Source organism: Cucurbita maxima, unplaced genomic scaffold (genome assembly GCF_002738345.1).
Source record: "Cucurbita maxima cultivar Rimu unplaced genomic scaffold, Cmax_1.0 Cma_Scf00039, whole genome shotgun sequence".
Classification (NCBI taxonomy): Eukaryota; Viridiplantae; Streptophyta; class Magnoliopsida; order Cucurbitales; family Cucurbitaceae; genus Cucurbita; species Cucurbita maxima.
In genome coordinates, this window is record NW_019272055.1 from 454,142 (window position 1) to 470,579 (window position 16,438).

Genomic DNA, 16,438 nt, shown 5'->3' on the forward strand with positions numbered 1-16,438 from the left:
AAAAAAAAAAAAAAAAAAAAAAACCCTAATCTCTATGAATCTAAGAGCTAGTAAACTTGGTAACCGCCTTAGTACCTTCAGAGACGGCGTGTTTAGCCAATTCACCAGGAAGAACAAGGCGTACCGCCGTTTGGATCTCTCGAGAGGTAATGGTCGGCTTCTTGTTGTAGCGAGCAAGTTTCGACGATTCCTGAGCGAGCTTCTCAAAGATGTCGTTGATGAAACTGTTCATAATCCCCATGGCTTTGCTGGAGATTCCGATATCAGGATGAACTTGCTTGAGTACTTTAAAGATATAGATCTTGTAAGTTTCGATGCTCTTCTTGGCTCTCTTTTTCTTCTTATCAGCGGCGTCTTTGGGCAGCTTCTTCTCGGCTCTCGGCTTCTTCTCCGCTGGTGCCTTCTCCGCCTTCTTCTCCTCCGCTGCCGGCTTCTTCTCGGCGGGTTTCTTCTCGGCCTTTGGCGCCATTAATTGCTGTGATGTTTCGAAATTGCTATGAGATTGTAAGAGTAGTAGGTTTGGGAATTGAGGAGGGTTGTTGGTATTTATAGATGAGGACGGAGTGATGTGATTGGCTAGTTTTGTTTAGACGCGGATTAGTGACGTGGACGGTGAAGATTTGAGAATGTGTATCTGACGGCCGCGGTTGATTTTATGGCTGGTTTTGGCGACCGATTTGAATTTTAGGTTCGTGTCTTTCCTTTTTGGGCTTCTTTTGAAAAATTTCAGTTTCGCGGGTCATTTTTGAAAGCTTAAAATATGTCGGGGATTTGGTAGCAAATAAACTTAACTTTGTATTTATGTACTTTAAAATATATAATTTTAGTATTCTTTATTTATTTGCATGAAAAAAATTATGTTATCATTGTTAAAAAATTCAAATTCAAATTCAAACTCAAACTCAAACCGTTAAAAAATACTCATAAACTTTTAAATTTATTGTATTAGATAAACTTTTAAAAAACCGTTAATCGATAATGACTTCATGCAAAAACAGTAGATAGCAGTGGTTGAAGGCAGTTTGGTTTGGGCATGCTAATTCGTTTCAATGAATAGTCTAGATGTAACAACCTATTTTTGTAGGTTTCTAGTATGAAATCACTGTAAGGATAGTAAGATTCAGACTACGTTGTTGATTAAATATCTAAGTCAATAACACTTGTTTGAGATTTGAATCACTCCACAAACAAGATTTTGATTATGTCAAGCTTGAATGATTCTACATGCAACATAAATTGCATTGAATTGCAAAGAAACTTAGTCAAGCAGAAATGCTCATTTTACTACATTTCTCCTGTCTCCTTTGCAATGATAATATACATGACTCATGTAGCTCAAAATAAAACCTTTACCTTACTTGAGTCATTATAATAGTCTGTAAATTTCATATTTTATGACTATAATTAGCTACTATGTATACATAATTATCCACCATCTGAATAAGCCTTAAAATACATCAAAATAAACGTTATAACTCTAAATTATGATCCATCAAAAGATTACAACAATGAAGTTTCATTATTCTTCAATTTGACAGGAATTGAAATATCTTTACATTTTCATTGAAGTATATTAGATAGCTACGTGTATTCAAGAACAACAAATGAAGAACACAGAAAATTAAAGTCAAACTTAAACAATAAACGGACATAAAAAGTATCACAAGTACAAAACATGTCTATAAAGAGAAAGAACCGTTTACAAAACAACAAGTTTTTGAGATGACAATAAAATAATATTAAAAATGCATAATAGAAGATGACTCGATTCAGAGGTCCCCTTGCTACCATATGGCCCCACACGTTCTTGCTATCGAATGATCCATATATAAATAAAAAATAGCATGAATGAGTATAAAAAGTACTTAGTAGGCATATATTTGTAGGCTCTCATCGAAACTTCTCCTATTTAGTGTTTCTTAAGCTATGTGCTCAACCAAGGTCCTAAAGTAGGCTAATTCCATAGATCAAGTTTATTTATAGCCCTCTCAGACTCTTAAGAATCATATACTTACTTTTACTCCAAGGGTGTAGGTCACTAATCAGAGCGTATTTGGGTTTTCAGGGTGCACAATGACACAATCGCATTTTTAAAAGGCAGCGGACTAGCGATTGTGCGGCACTCACTTTCCAACGACAAGTGAGCTAAGCTAATTTGTTCTTGTGTCGCCTACGGCCAAACAACGTATGATCGAGCCTCTAGACTCGGTTTTAAAAGAAGGTTTTAGAAAACGAGGGTAGAGAGAGATTTTTGAAAGAGACGTTATATAAGCAAGCAAGAGAGAGATAACAACGGCTTAACATATATAATCTTGGGTAGGGAGAAGTTGACAACTAGTCATATCCCCCTATAGTACATTATGATGCATTTCATGTTTGGCAGGCCTAGACATGATATTTTTGAGGCGTCATACGCCCTAGAACTACAAAAGTAAAAACACTAGAATGAAAAGACATGACAAGGGTTTGGCTTGCCATGGTCATGCGGCCATGGGCAACACGCCCTGGATGAGCATGACCGTGACACACAGCTTCTCATTTTCTACGTTCCATGGTTCGACCGGTCATCACACTTTCTATGCATAAGTTTGAGTGCCCCAATATAAATTGGGCTCCAGGGAAATTTAATAGGCACTGAAAAGTCGTAGCTTGCTATAGGTAACCTCTCAGTCTCCTGATATTTTCATATGTGCCTACTATTGAGCGTTAGCCAAAAGCTCCCCTAATGGCACCCAAAAAACTCCCTATCCTTATGTCTTTACAGGCTAGAGTAGTGCAAAATAGGCTCCCCACTAAGTACAATCGAAGCTACCTAAGTAGAACTTTTTACGTGTCACGGATTCTAAGTAGGTGACATCACATTCACACGTGCTAAGTAAACCCTCACTAGTTGAGGTGAGTTCATGATTTGCGACCCAATCATCCCTACATAGACTTAATCAACCCATGTAATCATAGCAAACCCTAAACGTGGCTCAAGGACAAAATAAAGATAACACATAGGCTATAGCTCACTAACATGTCATACACATCCTTCAGCTCACATAGCATCTAGTCCATACATCAATCACGATACAAACAAGTATTTCAACCTCATAACATGCACCTATGCGTATAAATGATATTAAATCATACATATCCGCACAAAATACATACATATCAAGCACAGTATGGTAAATCATAACATGTCATAACTTAAACGAAACATTCAAATCAATTAGAGTCAAAGTCTACATTGCGGAAGTCCTAAAACATGCGATCGAGCTAAACCATCACTAGTTCGTAATCATAGGCTTACCTATCCATTTTCATGCTCAATTCATCCTTAAATGATGCTAATAGTTCAATATTAATCGAGCTCAGACAAGGCGGGTATTTCCTCAAAATGCGTGTACCCATGATTGTAGCTTTTCTTTAATTTTTTATTTATTTCTTAAAGCTCCAGATGTTACACTAGGTTGGTTCAATAAACGATCTTGTTCGTTCACAATTCAACTTCAGTCAACCAGTTTGATCAATGGTTGAGTTGGACTTGATTATTCTTTATGCTTATGTTTTCATTTACTCCCGTTTGCCTCTTTTTAAGCTAAAATTACATTATATGAGTCTAATTTGTGTGCATGAAAATTTTAGTAATTGCATATATAGATGCACGATAATTACATTACAACGTAAAATAATCATCTATATGTGTACATAGGGGTTGGGATTTAGGACTTGGAACTACACAAGTAATTGTCAGGATGAGTGTAGGAACGGACCGAGGTTGAGGCCACAATATCATGAACCGTTACTAAAATGAGACTTGAGACTACACAGGTAGTTGACTCATGATGGTTGTCCTTGGTGAATATGGTACAGCCTCATGGCGACATAGTTCGTGACATGTAAGAGAATCGCTCAAAACTTTGAGAACTTCCAAGAAGCTTAGATAGATGAATTAGATCTGAATTTCTCAAAGAACTTCCTACATTTCGAAAACGATGGAGATTATGATCGAGGGTGATCGAATAAACCGTTATTAGGTTTGTTTTAAGTAAGATTAGGGGTAATCCAAAATTCATCCCCTACCGACCATCTCATTGGGTGAAACCAATCCCAGTAGTTTTGTGGAGATGAGAAGAAGAGTTTTGGGTCCGATGAGGTCCCCATCGTGCGGTCCAATGAACCTTCATTTCTACATAAATATGGTTAAGAAGTCGAGAGGAAGAATTAAGAAATTGGGAGCCTCATGTGAATTCATCCTTCCAAATTCATTTCTTAAACTTGAGGGTAAGATAACGAAGATATCACGAAGGAAATAAGGTTGGATAAGGTCTAAAACATCCCTACCAACGAGAATTTTTCGGTTTAGCTAAGATGAGAAACATGTTTTCTGGCAAACTCTTACGGTGAATATCTTGAGCTACGATCCACAAGAAGGTATGAAATCAATCTCTAGTCCTTCCTTACAACGTGGCCTTTAAGAAAAAGACAAGACTACCTTAATGGGCCCCTGAACAAGATTCACGGTATCTCTAGAATGTTCAAGCGTATGTTGCGATGTTTATGATACTTTAAATGACTTAAGCACGATACTATGAAACATTCACGACTTGGAATTGAGTTTAAGAAAATAAGTCAAGATTTATGACTCAAGAATACCCTTCGAGCAAGAACTTAAGAATCTAAGAACTAAGAAAATGCTGAAGGGACTAGAACCAAGGAGGATTACACACAAGCCCTAATTCTGCTAAGACAAGAAGAATGCTAGGTATCACTCAAGAATAAAGAACAAAGGTCATCAGACTTAGAAACTCAAGAAACTTCTAGACCTTCTATGGTACAACATGTTCATGACTTAAACTACTTCGCTTGGAATGTAAAAAGTCTTAGATGTAGGTTTTCAGACTACATCGTTTGGAAAGTAAGAAGCCTTGGACATAGGTTGTTAGGTTCATGTCTCGTACTTTAAATCCTAGGGAGGTGTCTCAGGGAACAAAATGAGAAATAAGAACAAGATTAATGATAAGGACTAATAATTACGGTTAAGGACTAGAACATGGATCAATATCTAAGTTTTCAAGATTAAGAACCCAGAACCTCAGAACTAAGGTCCTTAGATCGGAACCAAGATAAAGAATTTAGAACCAGTTCCAAAATCCTTGGACAAGATCACGACAAGAACTCAGAATAGAAACTAAAGATAAAAGTTTTCGGGTTAAGAACAAGAATATGACAGTGGGACACTCTAAAATACCTTAAAGACACGGTTAAGAGACGGCAAGTAAGTTACTTACGGAATATTTTTACTTATTCCTATTTTAAGAAGGAACGGATCAAGAATGGAATTGAATCGGAGTGAATGTCACTCCGTTAATTAGAACTAAATTTTAAATTTATAAATAAAATGTATTTATGTTTTGTTTTAAATATCATTTTTTTTAATCGTATTATTTTAAAAAAGAACTTATTTTAAAAATGTTTATCCATTAAAAATTGTTTAAATAAATAATAAAAGGACCCGCGAAACAGAGCCCGCTAAAATTAAGTCCTTGAAAATTTTTGACTGCAACGAAATTCGTCGAACCTCGATAACGCAATCTCAACCGTCCACGTCACTGATCCGCGTCAAAAAAATTTAACCAATCATTTCGCGCTGTCTCCATCCATAAATATCAAGTCCCTCGACCAGATCAACAGAACTCACTATTTGCTATCTTAAGAAGTCCGTCTCTCAGTAATCTCCAAATTCTTCAGTACCTTAGCAATGGCGCCAAAGGCTGAGAAGAAGCCTGCCGAGAAGAAGCCAGCGGCGGAGGAGAAGAAGGCTGAGAAGGCTCCGGCGGAGAAGAAGCCGAGAGCCGAGAAGAAGCTTCCCAAAGACGCCTCTGACAAGAAGAAGAAGAAGGCTAAGAAGAGCATCGAGACTTACAAGATCTACATCTTTAAGGTTCTCAAGCAAGTTCATCCTGATATCGGAATCTCCAGCAAGGCCATGGGGATTATGAACAGTTTCATCAACGACATTTTTGAGAAACTCGCTCAGGAATCCTCCAAACTCGCTCGCTACAACAAGAAGCCGACCATCACCTCTCGGGAGATCCAAACGGCCGTGCGCCTTGTTCTTCCTGGTGAGTTGGCCAAACACGCCGTCTCCGAGGGTACCAAGGCTGTTACCAAATTTACTAGCTCTTAGACTGATGAATATTAGGGTTTTCTCGTGTTAAAAGCGGCACGACTCTTCGAAATTGTTAAGTGAACGAGAATCGATTTATATAACGTGATTTCGTTTGTGACTTACTTGATTCTGGCCACATTGTTTAGATTGTATTCTGGATCTCTATAGACTTGACCTAATTTGTACTTCGAGTTTGTATTTTTGAGTTTGTACCAGACATTTAATCTCATTGCAACTCATTCTACGGTTTATTATGTTTCTATGATCAAGTTGAACAGATTCATCGCCTTGATGGTATACTAGTATAGTCTTGTAGTGCATAGACTGTCACGATCCCGATCAATATTCCTCATACCTGTCTTTATTGTTGGTTTCTCAACTTGAAACTTTGGTCCAGCCTATAATCAGCTTAGTTTGTCTTTGATCTTCTCAGTTCAGACTCCAGTGTGAATCATTTGCTCTTAGATTTCTTGCATGAATGTGCAAGTGATTGAACAGACTGTCGATTGGCCATCTGTTTTGTTAGTTGAAACTCTATGTTACTCCATAGACTTGCAAGATTGTTCTATGATGCCTATAGGATTCACCCAAACAAACCACTGCACACTGAGTTTGGCATATCTTCCATTTGGTGATATGGGTGTCAAACCCATAGGCATAGGCATAAATCTTGATTGGCGGTGAGGAATTGTTGCACTCCTGCCTTCAAACAATGAACAGAGCCCCATCGATCCAGAAGTTAAGCTGGGTCACATGGCCATTTTGGAGCATCTTATGTGCTAGTTGGAGCAATCTTAGGGAGAGGAATTAACCATTTGTTGAGCGCAGTTGTTGGGTTTGTTAAATCCTCGTCCGCTCATGCTACATACTAAGAACAGTTGTGGATACGGCTGATGCTTCACCTGAACCAGTTTTAGCCCTTAGCATACAACTTCAACTATTTTATTGACCATATGTCTCCGACTCCAATTAGCCCTCCCCTCCAATTGCCAATCACCTAACCTAGTGCAAGTCGGATGGAAAATGGTGTTTACTGTGGTAGATAGGTGAGTAAGGAACACAGCTAGAAATGATTGCTAATACCAGGAGCAAAAGGAAGAATTCGTTCAAGAAGGGACTCACATCTGATTAGCTAGTTGGTGAGACAATAGCTTACCAAGATGATAATAAGTAGTTGGTTCGAGAGTATGATCAGCCACACTTGGATTGAGACACGGCCCAAACTCCTACGAAAGGCCGTAGTGAGAAATTTTCTGCACCATAACTCTTTTTGTTGCATCATGCGCCTTGATGGGTGCGGTTCAAAAGAGGAGTTACAGATTTCCATACAAACTAGGCAAAATACACTTATAGTCCATGAAATTTAGGGTCGTGTTTGTTTGGTCCAACTATTTTAAAAGAAACACTTTTAGCTCATAAAATAAAAAAAAAATAGTTAGTATTTGAAACTAGTTGACGTTATTTGATAAAAATGAAAGACGTGATAGTAAGTTAACACCTGCTTGCTCAAATGCTACTAAAATAAAATGAGAAATTTTACGAGAATTGATATTAAAATTGGGGACAGAGATAGAGACAGGAAAGCATCTTTAAATGAGATTGAACAAATTATTAACTATATATAATTTTTAATCTATTTTGTGACATTCCCTCTCTCTCTCTCTTCCCCTTTTTAATTGGTTAATTATCATAGTAGCATTTATTTTTATCAATATAATATCTCTAGTTGACTAGAACAACGTGGTCAAGATTGTTCCTTTGACTTTAATCGATTAATTTTGACATTGTAGCCATACCAATTAAGCTCCAAAGACTTGATGTTGCTTAGTCGTGAAATGCATTGGATGATCAACAAAAATCCAAACAATCTCCACAAACAAATCTGTATTTTCCTCTGTAGATTGGAACAATCGAATGAAAAATTTCCACATTCTCTCGTGAGAATTCTCAAATTTCCTGTCCCACCATCATCGCTACACGCTGATCTTTCTCCATCAATCCTCAATTCTCCACTTTTTAAACGCTTCTCTAAATCTGTGGACATGATTCATCCATCGCCAAAACCCTGTTTGAAACCCCTCCAATCCTCTCCCTCCGATTGCGTTTGCTCCGAAAGAAACTTCGTTTTGTTTCTAGATGAGAGTCCTGGAAATTTCAGCTCCAAACGTGTACGCAACCTGTTCTTATTTGATCCAGATTTGTTACGAATTTGATTCTCTGTGTTGATTGTTTTTCTTTAATGGCTCTTTCGATCGCTACATCTGCTGTTTCTGCTACTCTTATTACATCTTCGTTAAATCATGTGAAATCTCTCAGAATAGTTCCGTCTGTAATTGTATCGGATCGAAACCCTAATTTTCTGTCGAGAAAATCGCACATTAGGGCATCGGCTATCCGGCCTGTTCGTGTGGCTGCTCCTCCAACACCGCCATCGACGGTGGATTCCGAGAAATCTGAGGCGGAGAATTTGGATGAAGTGGAAGTAGTTGAATTGGGCAATGAGAGCTCGTCTTCGCCGTTTTCATGGAGGGATAATTGGTACCCTGTTTCCCTGATTGAAGATTTGGACCCTGCTTTGCCAACACCGTTTCAGCTTCTGGGAAGAGATATTGTTCTTTGGTTTGATAAATCAAGAAGCGAGTGGGTTGCTTTTGATGATAAGTGCCCTCATCGCCTAGCTCCTTTGTCTGTAAGCTTCCTGACTTGTTCTTCCATTTTTTAGCTTTGTGAAGCTGCTGTTCTTGATAAAATGGGAAGAACTAAAGAATTTTATGCACAGAGTTTTGATTTTTTGCAAATTTTCCTTGAATAAACAGAAGATAGTTTAGTCTGATGAACAGAAGATAGTTAGTATGATGAAATCTTGCTTACTTTGACGCGTTAATGTTATTTTTTAGGAAGGGCGTATAGATGAAGATGGCAATTTGCAGTGTTCATACCATGGATGGTCCTTTGATGGGTGTGGATCTTGTGTTAAGATCCCTCAGGCATCATCAGAAGGCCCAGAATCTCGGGCTCATCAGTCGCCTAGAGCGTGTGCTACAAGGTTCCCTACTATGGTGTCTCAAGGCCTCCTTTTCGTTTGGCCGGATGAGAATGGTTGGGAAAGAGCCAATGCCACCACACCTCCAAGGTATTCGATTCGGGATTTGCAGTTCTTTTTGTGTATTCGTCTTGATTTGTAGTTTTCACAGTGATAGCACTTCACCATGATTGATCAATCCTTCATTGTCTAGGCTCCCTGATGACTTTTATAAGCCTGAGTTCTCATCGGTTACGATTCAGAGGGATCTATTTTATGGTTATGATACGCTAATGGAGAACGTCTCGGATCCTTCCCACATTGATTTTGCTCATCACAAGGTAAGGGAGGGCTGAAGTGAGGGATCTTGTTTCAATTAAACTTGAATTTTCCATCAATGATTTCGTTATAGATTGAACTATTATGCTTGTTTGTGTATTTCTGTTCCTTCTAGACCTGGGGGATGCTTCAGTGAAGCAAAATATATTACGTATCAAGAACCGAAAAACTTCGATGCTACCTGGCTAGTGCTGTTAAATATTTACTATGCTTTGGAAAAGATCGAAACAAGAATATTTCATAGGAAAATTCTGATCCAACTGTACTAGAAAGTTTGGTCGAAAAAATCACTATGAGATCCCATATTGGATGGAGAGGGGAACGAAACATTTATAAAGGTGTAGAAACCTCTCCCTAGCAGACGCGTTTTAAAGACCTTGAGGAGAAGCCTGAAAGGGAAAGCCCAAAGAGGACAATATCTTTTAGCACTGGGCTTGGGCTGTTACAAATGGTATCAGAGCTAGACACCGGGTGGTGTGCCAGTGAGGATGCTGGACCCCCAAGAGGGATAGATTGTGAGATCTCACATCGGTTGAGGAGGGGAACGAAACATTTATAAAGGTGTGGAAACCTCTCCCTAGTAGATGCGTTTTAAAAACCTTGTGGGGAACCCCGAAAGGAAAAGTCCAAAGAGGACTATCTGTCAGCAGTGGGCTTAGGCTGTTACAATCACACTTTTCTTTTGTTGAAAATCTCAATGCCTGAGAAAAACATCTTCACAGGTTACAGGGAGGCGGGATCGAGCGAAACCTTTACCTTTCAAGTTGGATTCTAATGGTCCGTGGGGATTTTCCGGTGCAAATAAGGGGAACCCAAGGATCAGTGCCAAGTTTGTTGCTCCTTGTTACTATATCAACAAGTAAGGAATTCACTCATTTTCATCCTGCAATTCTCATTTCAATAATGCATAGCTTAAGATTGTTGGAACCATCCTTTGCGTATTCTCTGATATTATATACCAATATTCGTGCTTATGCAAGTATGATGATCAGGATCCTCATGCAATGAGCAAAACATTAGTGGGTAGCTTAGCATAATAGCTGAAAGTTTATTGAGAATGTCACTTTAGTTTGGCTAGTGTGTCTGTCTGACAGGACACTCGTTAGTGCAACGGATGTGTTGTACACTAGTGGTATATTGAAGGTCCAACATTTGTTAGATAAGCATCGAACACTTGACTTTGAATAAATTTTGAGAGCAAAATAGATATCACTCGTTTTTTAAGAATACAAATCCTTCCCACATTCGTATCCGTGCTTCTTTGATGCTAGTTGATTGAACTTTAGGGAAGGTGTGAGGCAGAGGAATCTGTAGAGATGCTTAGAGAAGAGAATATGATGAATGAGCTTAAGAAAAAAAGAACAACACTAATGTAAACTTCTCTTCTCTTCAGAGTAGAGATCGACACAAAGCTTCCGGTAGTCGGCGATCAAAAATGGGTAATATGGATTTGCTCCTTCAATGTGCCAATGGGTCCTGGAAAAACTCGTTCTATTGTATGCAGTGCTCGAAACTTCTTCCAGTTTTCGATGCCTGGTCCTGCTTGGTGGCAGGTAAGCTGTGTGTGTTAATCAACATTATCTCTACTGTTGTTGATCATGCAAGCTGATATAATTTGCGGGATCACTGTGTTTGACTCACTATTTTTTCTTTCGTATTAGTTGGTTCCTCGGTGGCACGAGCATTGGACGTCAAATAAGGTATATGATGGAGACATGATTGTTCTTCAGGGTCAGGAGAAGATATTTTTGTCAATGGAAGATTCCACAGATGTAAATAAAGAATACACTAAAATAACATTTACGCCAACACAAGCTGATCGTTTGGTACTGGCGTTCCGAAATTGGCTGAGGCGGCACGGAAAGGGCCAACCTGAATGGTTTGGGGCTAGCAGCCAGCAGCCTCTGCCATCAACAGTTCTATCAAAACGTCAGGTATAGAAAATTTCCAGCATCTGGATTGTTGTTATAAAATTATATGTATGAATCTTCTGATCGATCCAGAAGCTGGGATAAGGAAACTCGTAGACCAAACATGGATTCAACTCATAGACCAAACTAATTAAAAAACCCAAGGATGTTGGTTTAGTTGATTTAGTGTAACGGCCTAAGTCCACCGCTAGCAAATATTGTTCTCTTTGGACTTTTCCTTTCGGGCGGATCTCACAATCCACCCCCTTTCAGGGCCAGCATCCTTATTGGCACACCGCCTCGTGTCCACCTCCCTTCGGGGCTCAACCTTCTCGCTGGCACATCGCTCGGTGTGTGGCTCTGATACCATTTGTAACGGCCCAAGTCCACCGTTAGTAGACATTGTCCTTTTTGGACTTTCCCTTTTAGGTTTTTAAAACGCATCTACTAGGGAGAGGTTTCCACACCCTTATAAAAAATGTTTCGTTCTCCTCCCCAATCGATATAGGATCTCACAATCCACCCCTCTTCGAGGCCCAACGTCTTCTTTGGCACTCGTTCCCTTCTCCAATCAAAGTGGGACCCCTCAATCCACTCCCTTTGGAGCCCAACGTCCTTGCTGGTACACTGCCTCGTGTCCACCGCCCTTCGGAGCGCAGCCTCGCTGACACATCGTCTGATGTGTGGCTCTAATACCATTTGTAACAGTCCAGACCCACCGTTAGCAGATATTGTCCTCTTTGGGCTTCACACCACCGTTAGCAGATGTTTTCACACCTTCACACCCTTGTTTCATTCTCTTCCTCAACCGACGTGAGATCTCACGTTTAGGCAAAGGCAATGAAAGCAAGTGTGGGTTGGTGAAATTATACTTTTATGGGTTGATTTATCTCACTTAATATATATTTCGAATACAGATGCTGGACAGATTTGAGCAACACACACTCCATTGTTCATCATGTAGAGGAGCTTATAAAACATTTCAGACACTGCAAAAGCTGCTAATTGGAGCAACAGTAGTGTTTGCAGCCACAGCCGGCATCCCTTCTGCTTTGCAGATGCGTATTCTTCTCGCCGCTCTTGCACTCACAAGCGCCGGTTTGGCTTACGCTCTCTTTGAACTTCAAAAGAATTTTGTGTTCATTGACTATGTTCATGCTGAGATTGATTAGCAGAGAGAGAGGCTGATGAGAAGTTAAAATTGTTGTGTAGAGAAGTAGCATTTTTACTTGGGCATAGTTACACGAAAGATGCATAGTTGAATACTTCGCAAGAAAATTAGATTAAAATATGTTTCATATGTTCATTTCCATTTACCTCTATTAGAATTAAAAGGTTATTAGATATTAAAATCGAGGTTTAGAATCTTAATATCAACAAAAATGTTTGAGATTGGTAAATTCTCAAATGTCGAACAAAGGACTTAGAAGAAAATGTGGAACTTTAGAAGAAAAAGAGTCAAGCCTCGATTAAAGGGGACTTTGTTCAAAGGACAATGTTGAATGATGGAAGTCCTGGCTAATTTAAGAAATGATAATGAATTTATAATGAAAGAATACTTTTTCCATGATATTGAGAGCATTCATTTTTAATGAACGAATACTCTCTCCATGATATGAGAGTAGCATTGGATGATGAAAGTCATACTCAAAGTCATGAAAGCATTTATAAAGAAAGAATACTCTCTCCATTAATATGAGATCCTCTAGAGAAACCTTACTCAAGAAAAGTCATGAAAGCATTTATAATGAAAAACTACTATCTCCATTGGTATGAGATCTCTTAGAGTGATATGAGATCTCTTAGAGAAGTCCAACTCAAAGTCATGATAACATTTATAATGAAGGAATACTCTCTCCATCAATATGAGATTTTTCAGAGAAGTCCAACTCAAAGTCATGAAAGCATTTATAATAAAAAAATACTCTCTTCATCAGAATGAGATCTTTTAGAGAAACCCAACTCAAAATCATGAAAGCTTACTCTCAAAGTGGACAATATCATACTATTGTAAAGAGTGCGTAAGTCTAACATGGATAGTTTCCACAACCACAAATCTCGCTTTTTATAGACCGAACATTCTTTCATAAAATAATCATCTTTTTCTAGTTTATTAGTTTTGTAATGAAAAGTATAGAATTTTGCTACAAATTCAATGAATATGAAAAAATAAATGAAATTGTCCAAATGAGATTAAATCAAAACAATAACCAAATCGATTGAAAAACATTACACACCTTTAGATATCAATTTTATAGAAAAAAGATCATCACTAAGATATTTGTTCAGACAAAAAGTATAAAAACTATGAACGTTGAAGAACATTCATAAAAATATTTAAATTAATAAACAATCAATTAAGACTTTGAAAATAAATTAAAAGGGTAGGTCATACATGAATAATTGATGATTATACCAGTGATATTCTGTTCACATTCTCAAGATTTTTCTTTCCAATACTTGTGCCCTACAAGTAATGTTGAAAATAACATTGGATAATTCATTAAGGAGAATCTGAACATTAAAATCAGAAGTAACTGATGCCAGCCAAGAAGAACAGGAGAGGATAAAACCATATTTTTATACCAAAGGAATATAAAACCACAAATTCGAGATCAATGAGGGCTTATGACTATGACAGAGATCTCACTGGGCCACAGAGCTTCCTGATTTTTTTCTTCTTCTTTTGATTTGTAGGGAGAGATTCCATTAGAGTTCTAGACAAAATATAGTGTTTCTAGAGAATAAAGATAATAAACCTATCACTTGGCTAGAATCTGCTGCTGAGCTTGATTCTCTTGCTGCTGTTGATAGTTGAGTGGCCTCCTGAACAGCATTATGTGCGGCTCTGGGCGGTGAATTGCATAATGCACCCATCCACGGCTCTGCTGAACCCCAATCGCTCGCCATTCATTCTGTTCATCATCACTAAATCGAATTACAATGAATTCAAGGCATCCACAATCTATGATTCCCAGTGTTGGGAATATAATCGAACGGGAAACCGCTAGGGTTCACAGTACGATGTAAGAAATGGCTCTTTCAATTTAATTACATTTCCGACTAGCGGAACAGGATTTAAACACAAGAAAATTGGAACAGGATAATCATGAACATCCAATTTCAATTCCACACAGAAAATTATGACATACCGGAGAATCGTGAAATTACTTACTTCAGAGAGAAGGCGATTCTTGGGCAGAAGTTTGGCCACATCAGGAGTAAGCACGACATGCCTAAAACATCCATCAACAAAAACCATGAAAATCAAACCATGCCGATGGAGAAAATCACGGCATAAAAAAAATCCGTAATCGTAGATCAGACGAGGAAGAGAAGTTACAGACCTATACTCATAGATATCATCAAAGTATTTCTCAGAGTACTGGATCTGACCCATAGCGCCGGATTTGTGACAGAAAGATCACAAGCGCTTGTTCAATCTGAAGAAATCTGAAGAAGATCAGAGAAAGAGATTCAAAATTGAAAGAAAAACGTAGAGAGAGTTGGGAGAAGAAAAATCGCAGACCTTGGAAGAGCGACGAAGAAGAAGAAGAAGAAGTAGGGGTTAAAATAGCGTTTTGAATTTGGGAAACGGCGCAAATATGGAAAGTTGAGGGGGCCAAAATGAAAATTAAGAAACTATTTTAATTTGCGGATCTGCCCCCATTTGAATTTCAAATTTCAAACAAAATTCCCGCCTTGGGATTTAGAAGTAATCCGTTGATACGCTCTAACGGTTATAGATAATAATAACAAAATTGGATTCCTTTCAAATGTTTCTTTAAAATTTCTAGAATCTTCTAAATCTTATGTATATGTATGTATATGTATGTATATGTATGTATATGTATGTATATGTATGTATATGTATGTCTGAACAAGATCCGACTACTATTCAAACTCTTTTAAACATTTCTGGGCACATGGTCTCAAGTTCTTTTTGTGTAGCTGAGACAAAATATTCAATTAGGCATTTGATAGTAGCCACTCGGGACCTACGAGTTATGGGTCCACCATGTGGTCTCAAGTTCTTTCTGTGTAGCTGAGACAAAATCCACTCTTCACTATAAGAGCTAAGGTTGTGGGTTATGGGCCAACCACGCTTCCGTGCGCCTCTCTAAAGGCACGGTGTCCTATGTGGCCTAAACAAGCTTTATGACACATGAAAAGGGCTCGTTTGAGCTTTATTATCAAAGCCAGGATTCAATCCTGGGACCTGTGAGTTATGGGCCCACCATGCTTCCGCTGCGTCACTCTGATTTGTATTTATTAACAATATTTAATAACCAGTTCGTCTTTGTTTGTTTTATTATATCTTCAAATATTGGAACATATCATTAGAAACATAATATGTTTAAGTTATGAAGTTTAGATCATAAAATAGTCAAAATCAACATTTATTTTTTCTAAAAATATTTATGATAAGGATTAATTTGTTACAAATTTTTTACTAAATGCATCATGCGATTCTAGAGCTAAGTTCGTATATATAAAAGATGAAAGCTCAACAAATTTGGTGTTAATTGAATAATCAACGGACAATACATAAGGTCGTATGATCGCTTGCCAAAATAATGTGTACTCGAGAAATATTGGAAATGCTTCAAAATGTATATTATAGGGGGAGGAATGGTGTTAGCTCTCCACCACTCTTGGACCCTATAGCCTAAACGAGCTCTATGACACATACATGTGTCAAAGTGTGGTCGAGCGTTACGAGCCAAGTGTTTCAGGCCTCTTCCTTTGAAATGAAATTTTTTAGGATATTACAAAACAACACAAGTGTGCCCGATATTATGTCCCAACCCATGTGACAGAGGTTGAATTATGCACTCACTATCAAAAACATATTCAATGTCCGATGATAACCTGGATATAAGGATGTCCCAATGAGATGATCGACACACAAGTCCAATTCCCAACATAATTTCTTTGGGGATAAGAGACATTAAATTAGAGGCAAAATTGAGCCAGATGACTTGACCTAATGTATAGTTGAAGGGT

General features: G+C 38.2%; 4 protein-coding genes across 5 annotated transcripts in view; 2 read left to right on the top strand and 2 right to left on the bottom strand.

Annotated features, from left to right (window-relative positions):
- LOC111469340 (histone H2B.7-like) overlaps nt 1–527 on the bottom strand; it is a 1,383-nt gene extending 856 nt beyond the window's left edge. The window contains exon 1 of the mRNA XM_023114580.1: nt 13–527. Coding sequence (XP_022970348.1) covers nt 41–469 — 429 coding nt within the window. The 5' untranslated portion in view covers nt 470–527 and the 3' untranslated portion in view covers nt 13–40. The remainder of the gene's footprint in view (nt 1–12) is intronic.
- A 5,151-nt stretch (nt 528–5,678) lies between these two features.
- On the top strand, nt 5,679–6,399 carry LOC111469341 (histone H2B.7-like). Its single transcript, XM_023114581.1, has one exon. It carries the CDS (start codon nt 5,750–5,752, stop codon nt 6,176–6,178), a length of 429 nt encoding a protein of 142 aa, XP_022970349.1. The 5' UTR covers nt 5,679–5,749; the 3' UTR covers nt 6,179–6,399.
- A 1,641-nt stretch (nt 6,400–8,040) lies between these two features.
- On the top strand, nt 8,041–12,747 carry LOC111469310 (pheophorbide a oxygenase, chloroplastic). The gene is made up of 7 exons (XM_023114539.1): nt 8,041–8,849; nt 9,058–9,293; nt 9,397–9,523; nt 10,244–10,380; nt 10,915–11,074; nt 11,183–11,455; nt 12,349–12,747. Exons 1-7 carry the CDS (start codon nt 8,400–8,402, stop codon nt 12,601–12,603), a joined length of 1,638 nt encoding a protein of 545 aa, XP_022970307.1. The 5' UTR covers nt 8,041–8,399; the 3' UTR covers nt 12,604–12,747.
- Nucleotides 12,748–13,948: 1,201 nt separating this feature from the next.
- On the bottom strand, nt 13,949–15,050 carry LOC111469347 (cyclin-dependent kinases regulatory subunit 1-like). Of its 2 annotated transcripts, XM_023114591.1 has the most exons (4): nt 14,961–15,050; nt 14,779–14,874; nt 14,607–14,667; nt 13,949–14,346 (listed from the first exon to the last, which is right to left on the bottom strand). In XM_023114591.1, exons 2-4 carry the CDS (start codon nt 14,829–14,831, stop codon nt 14,194–14,196), a joined length of 267 nt encoding a protein of 88 aa, XP_022970359.1. In that variant the 5' UTR covers nt 14,832–14,874; nt 14,961–15,050; the 3' UTR covers nt 13,949–14,193. The 2 variants fall into 2 exon arrangements, with proteins under 2 accessions (XP_022970359.1, XP_022970358.1); XM_023114590.1 differs by having other exon boundaries at nt 14,779–14,976.
- Nucleotides 15,051–16,438: the final 1,388 nt, after the last annotated feature.

Excerpts from the sequence above, each read along its gene's own strand:
- LOC111469310 (XM_023114539.1), top strand. The coding sequence starts at position 8,400 with ATGGCTCTTTCGATCGCTACATCTGCTGTTTCTGCTACTCTTATTACA. Across the intron at positions 8,850-9,057 it reads ATCGCCTAGCTCCTTTGTCT|GAAGGGCGTATAGATGAAGA; the intron begins GTAAGCTTCCTG and ends GTTATTTTTTAG. Across the intron at positions 10,381-10,914 it reads CCTTGTTACTATATCAACAA|AGTAGAGATCGACACAAAGC; the intron begins GTAAGGAATTCA and ends TCTTCTCTTCAG.
- LOC111469347 (XM_023114591.1), bottom strand. The coding sequence starts at position 14,831 with ATGGGTCAGATCCAGTACTCTGAGAAATACTTTGATGATATCTATGAG. Across the intron at positions 14,668-14,778 it reads GATGATATCTATGAGTATAG|GCATGTCGTGCTTACTCCTG; the intron begins GTCTGTAACTTC and ends TGGATGTTTTAG. Across the intron at positions 14,347-14,606 it reads AGAATCGCCTTCTCTCTGAA|AATGAATGGCGAGCGATTGG; the intron begins GTAAGTAATTTC and ends GATGATGAACAG.
- LOC111469341 (XM_023114581.1), top strand. The coding sequence starts at position 5,750 with ATGGCGCCAAAGGCTGAGAAGAAGCCTGCCGAGAAGAAGCCAGCGGCG.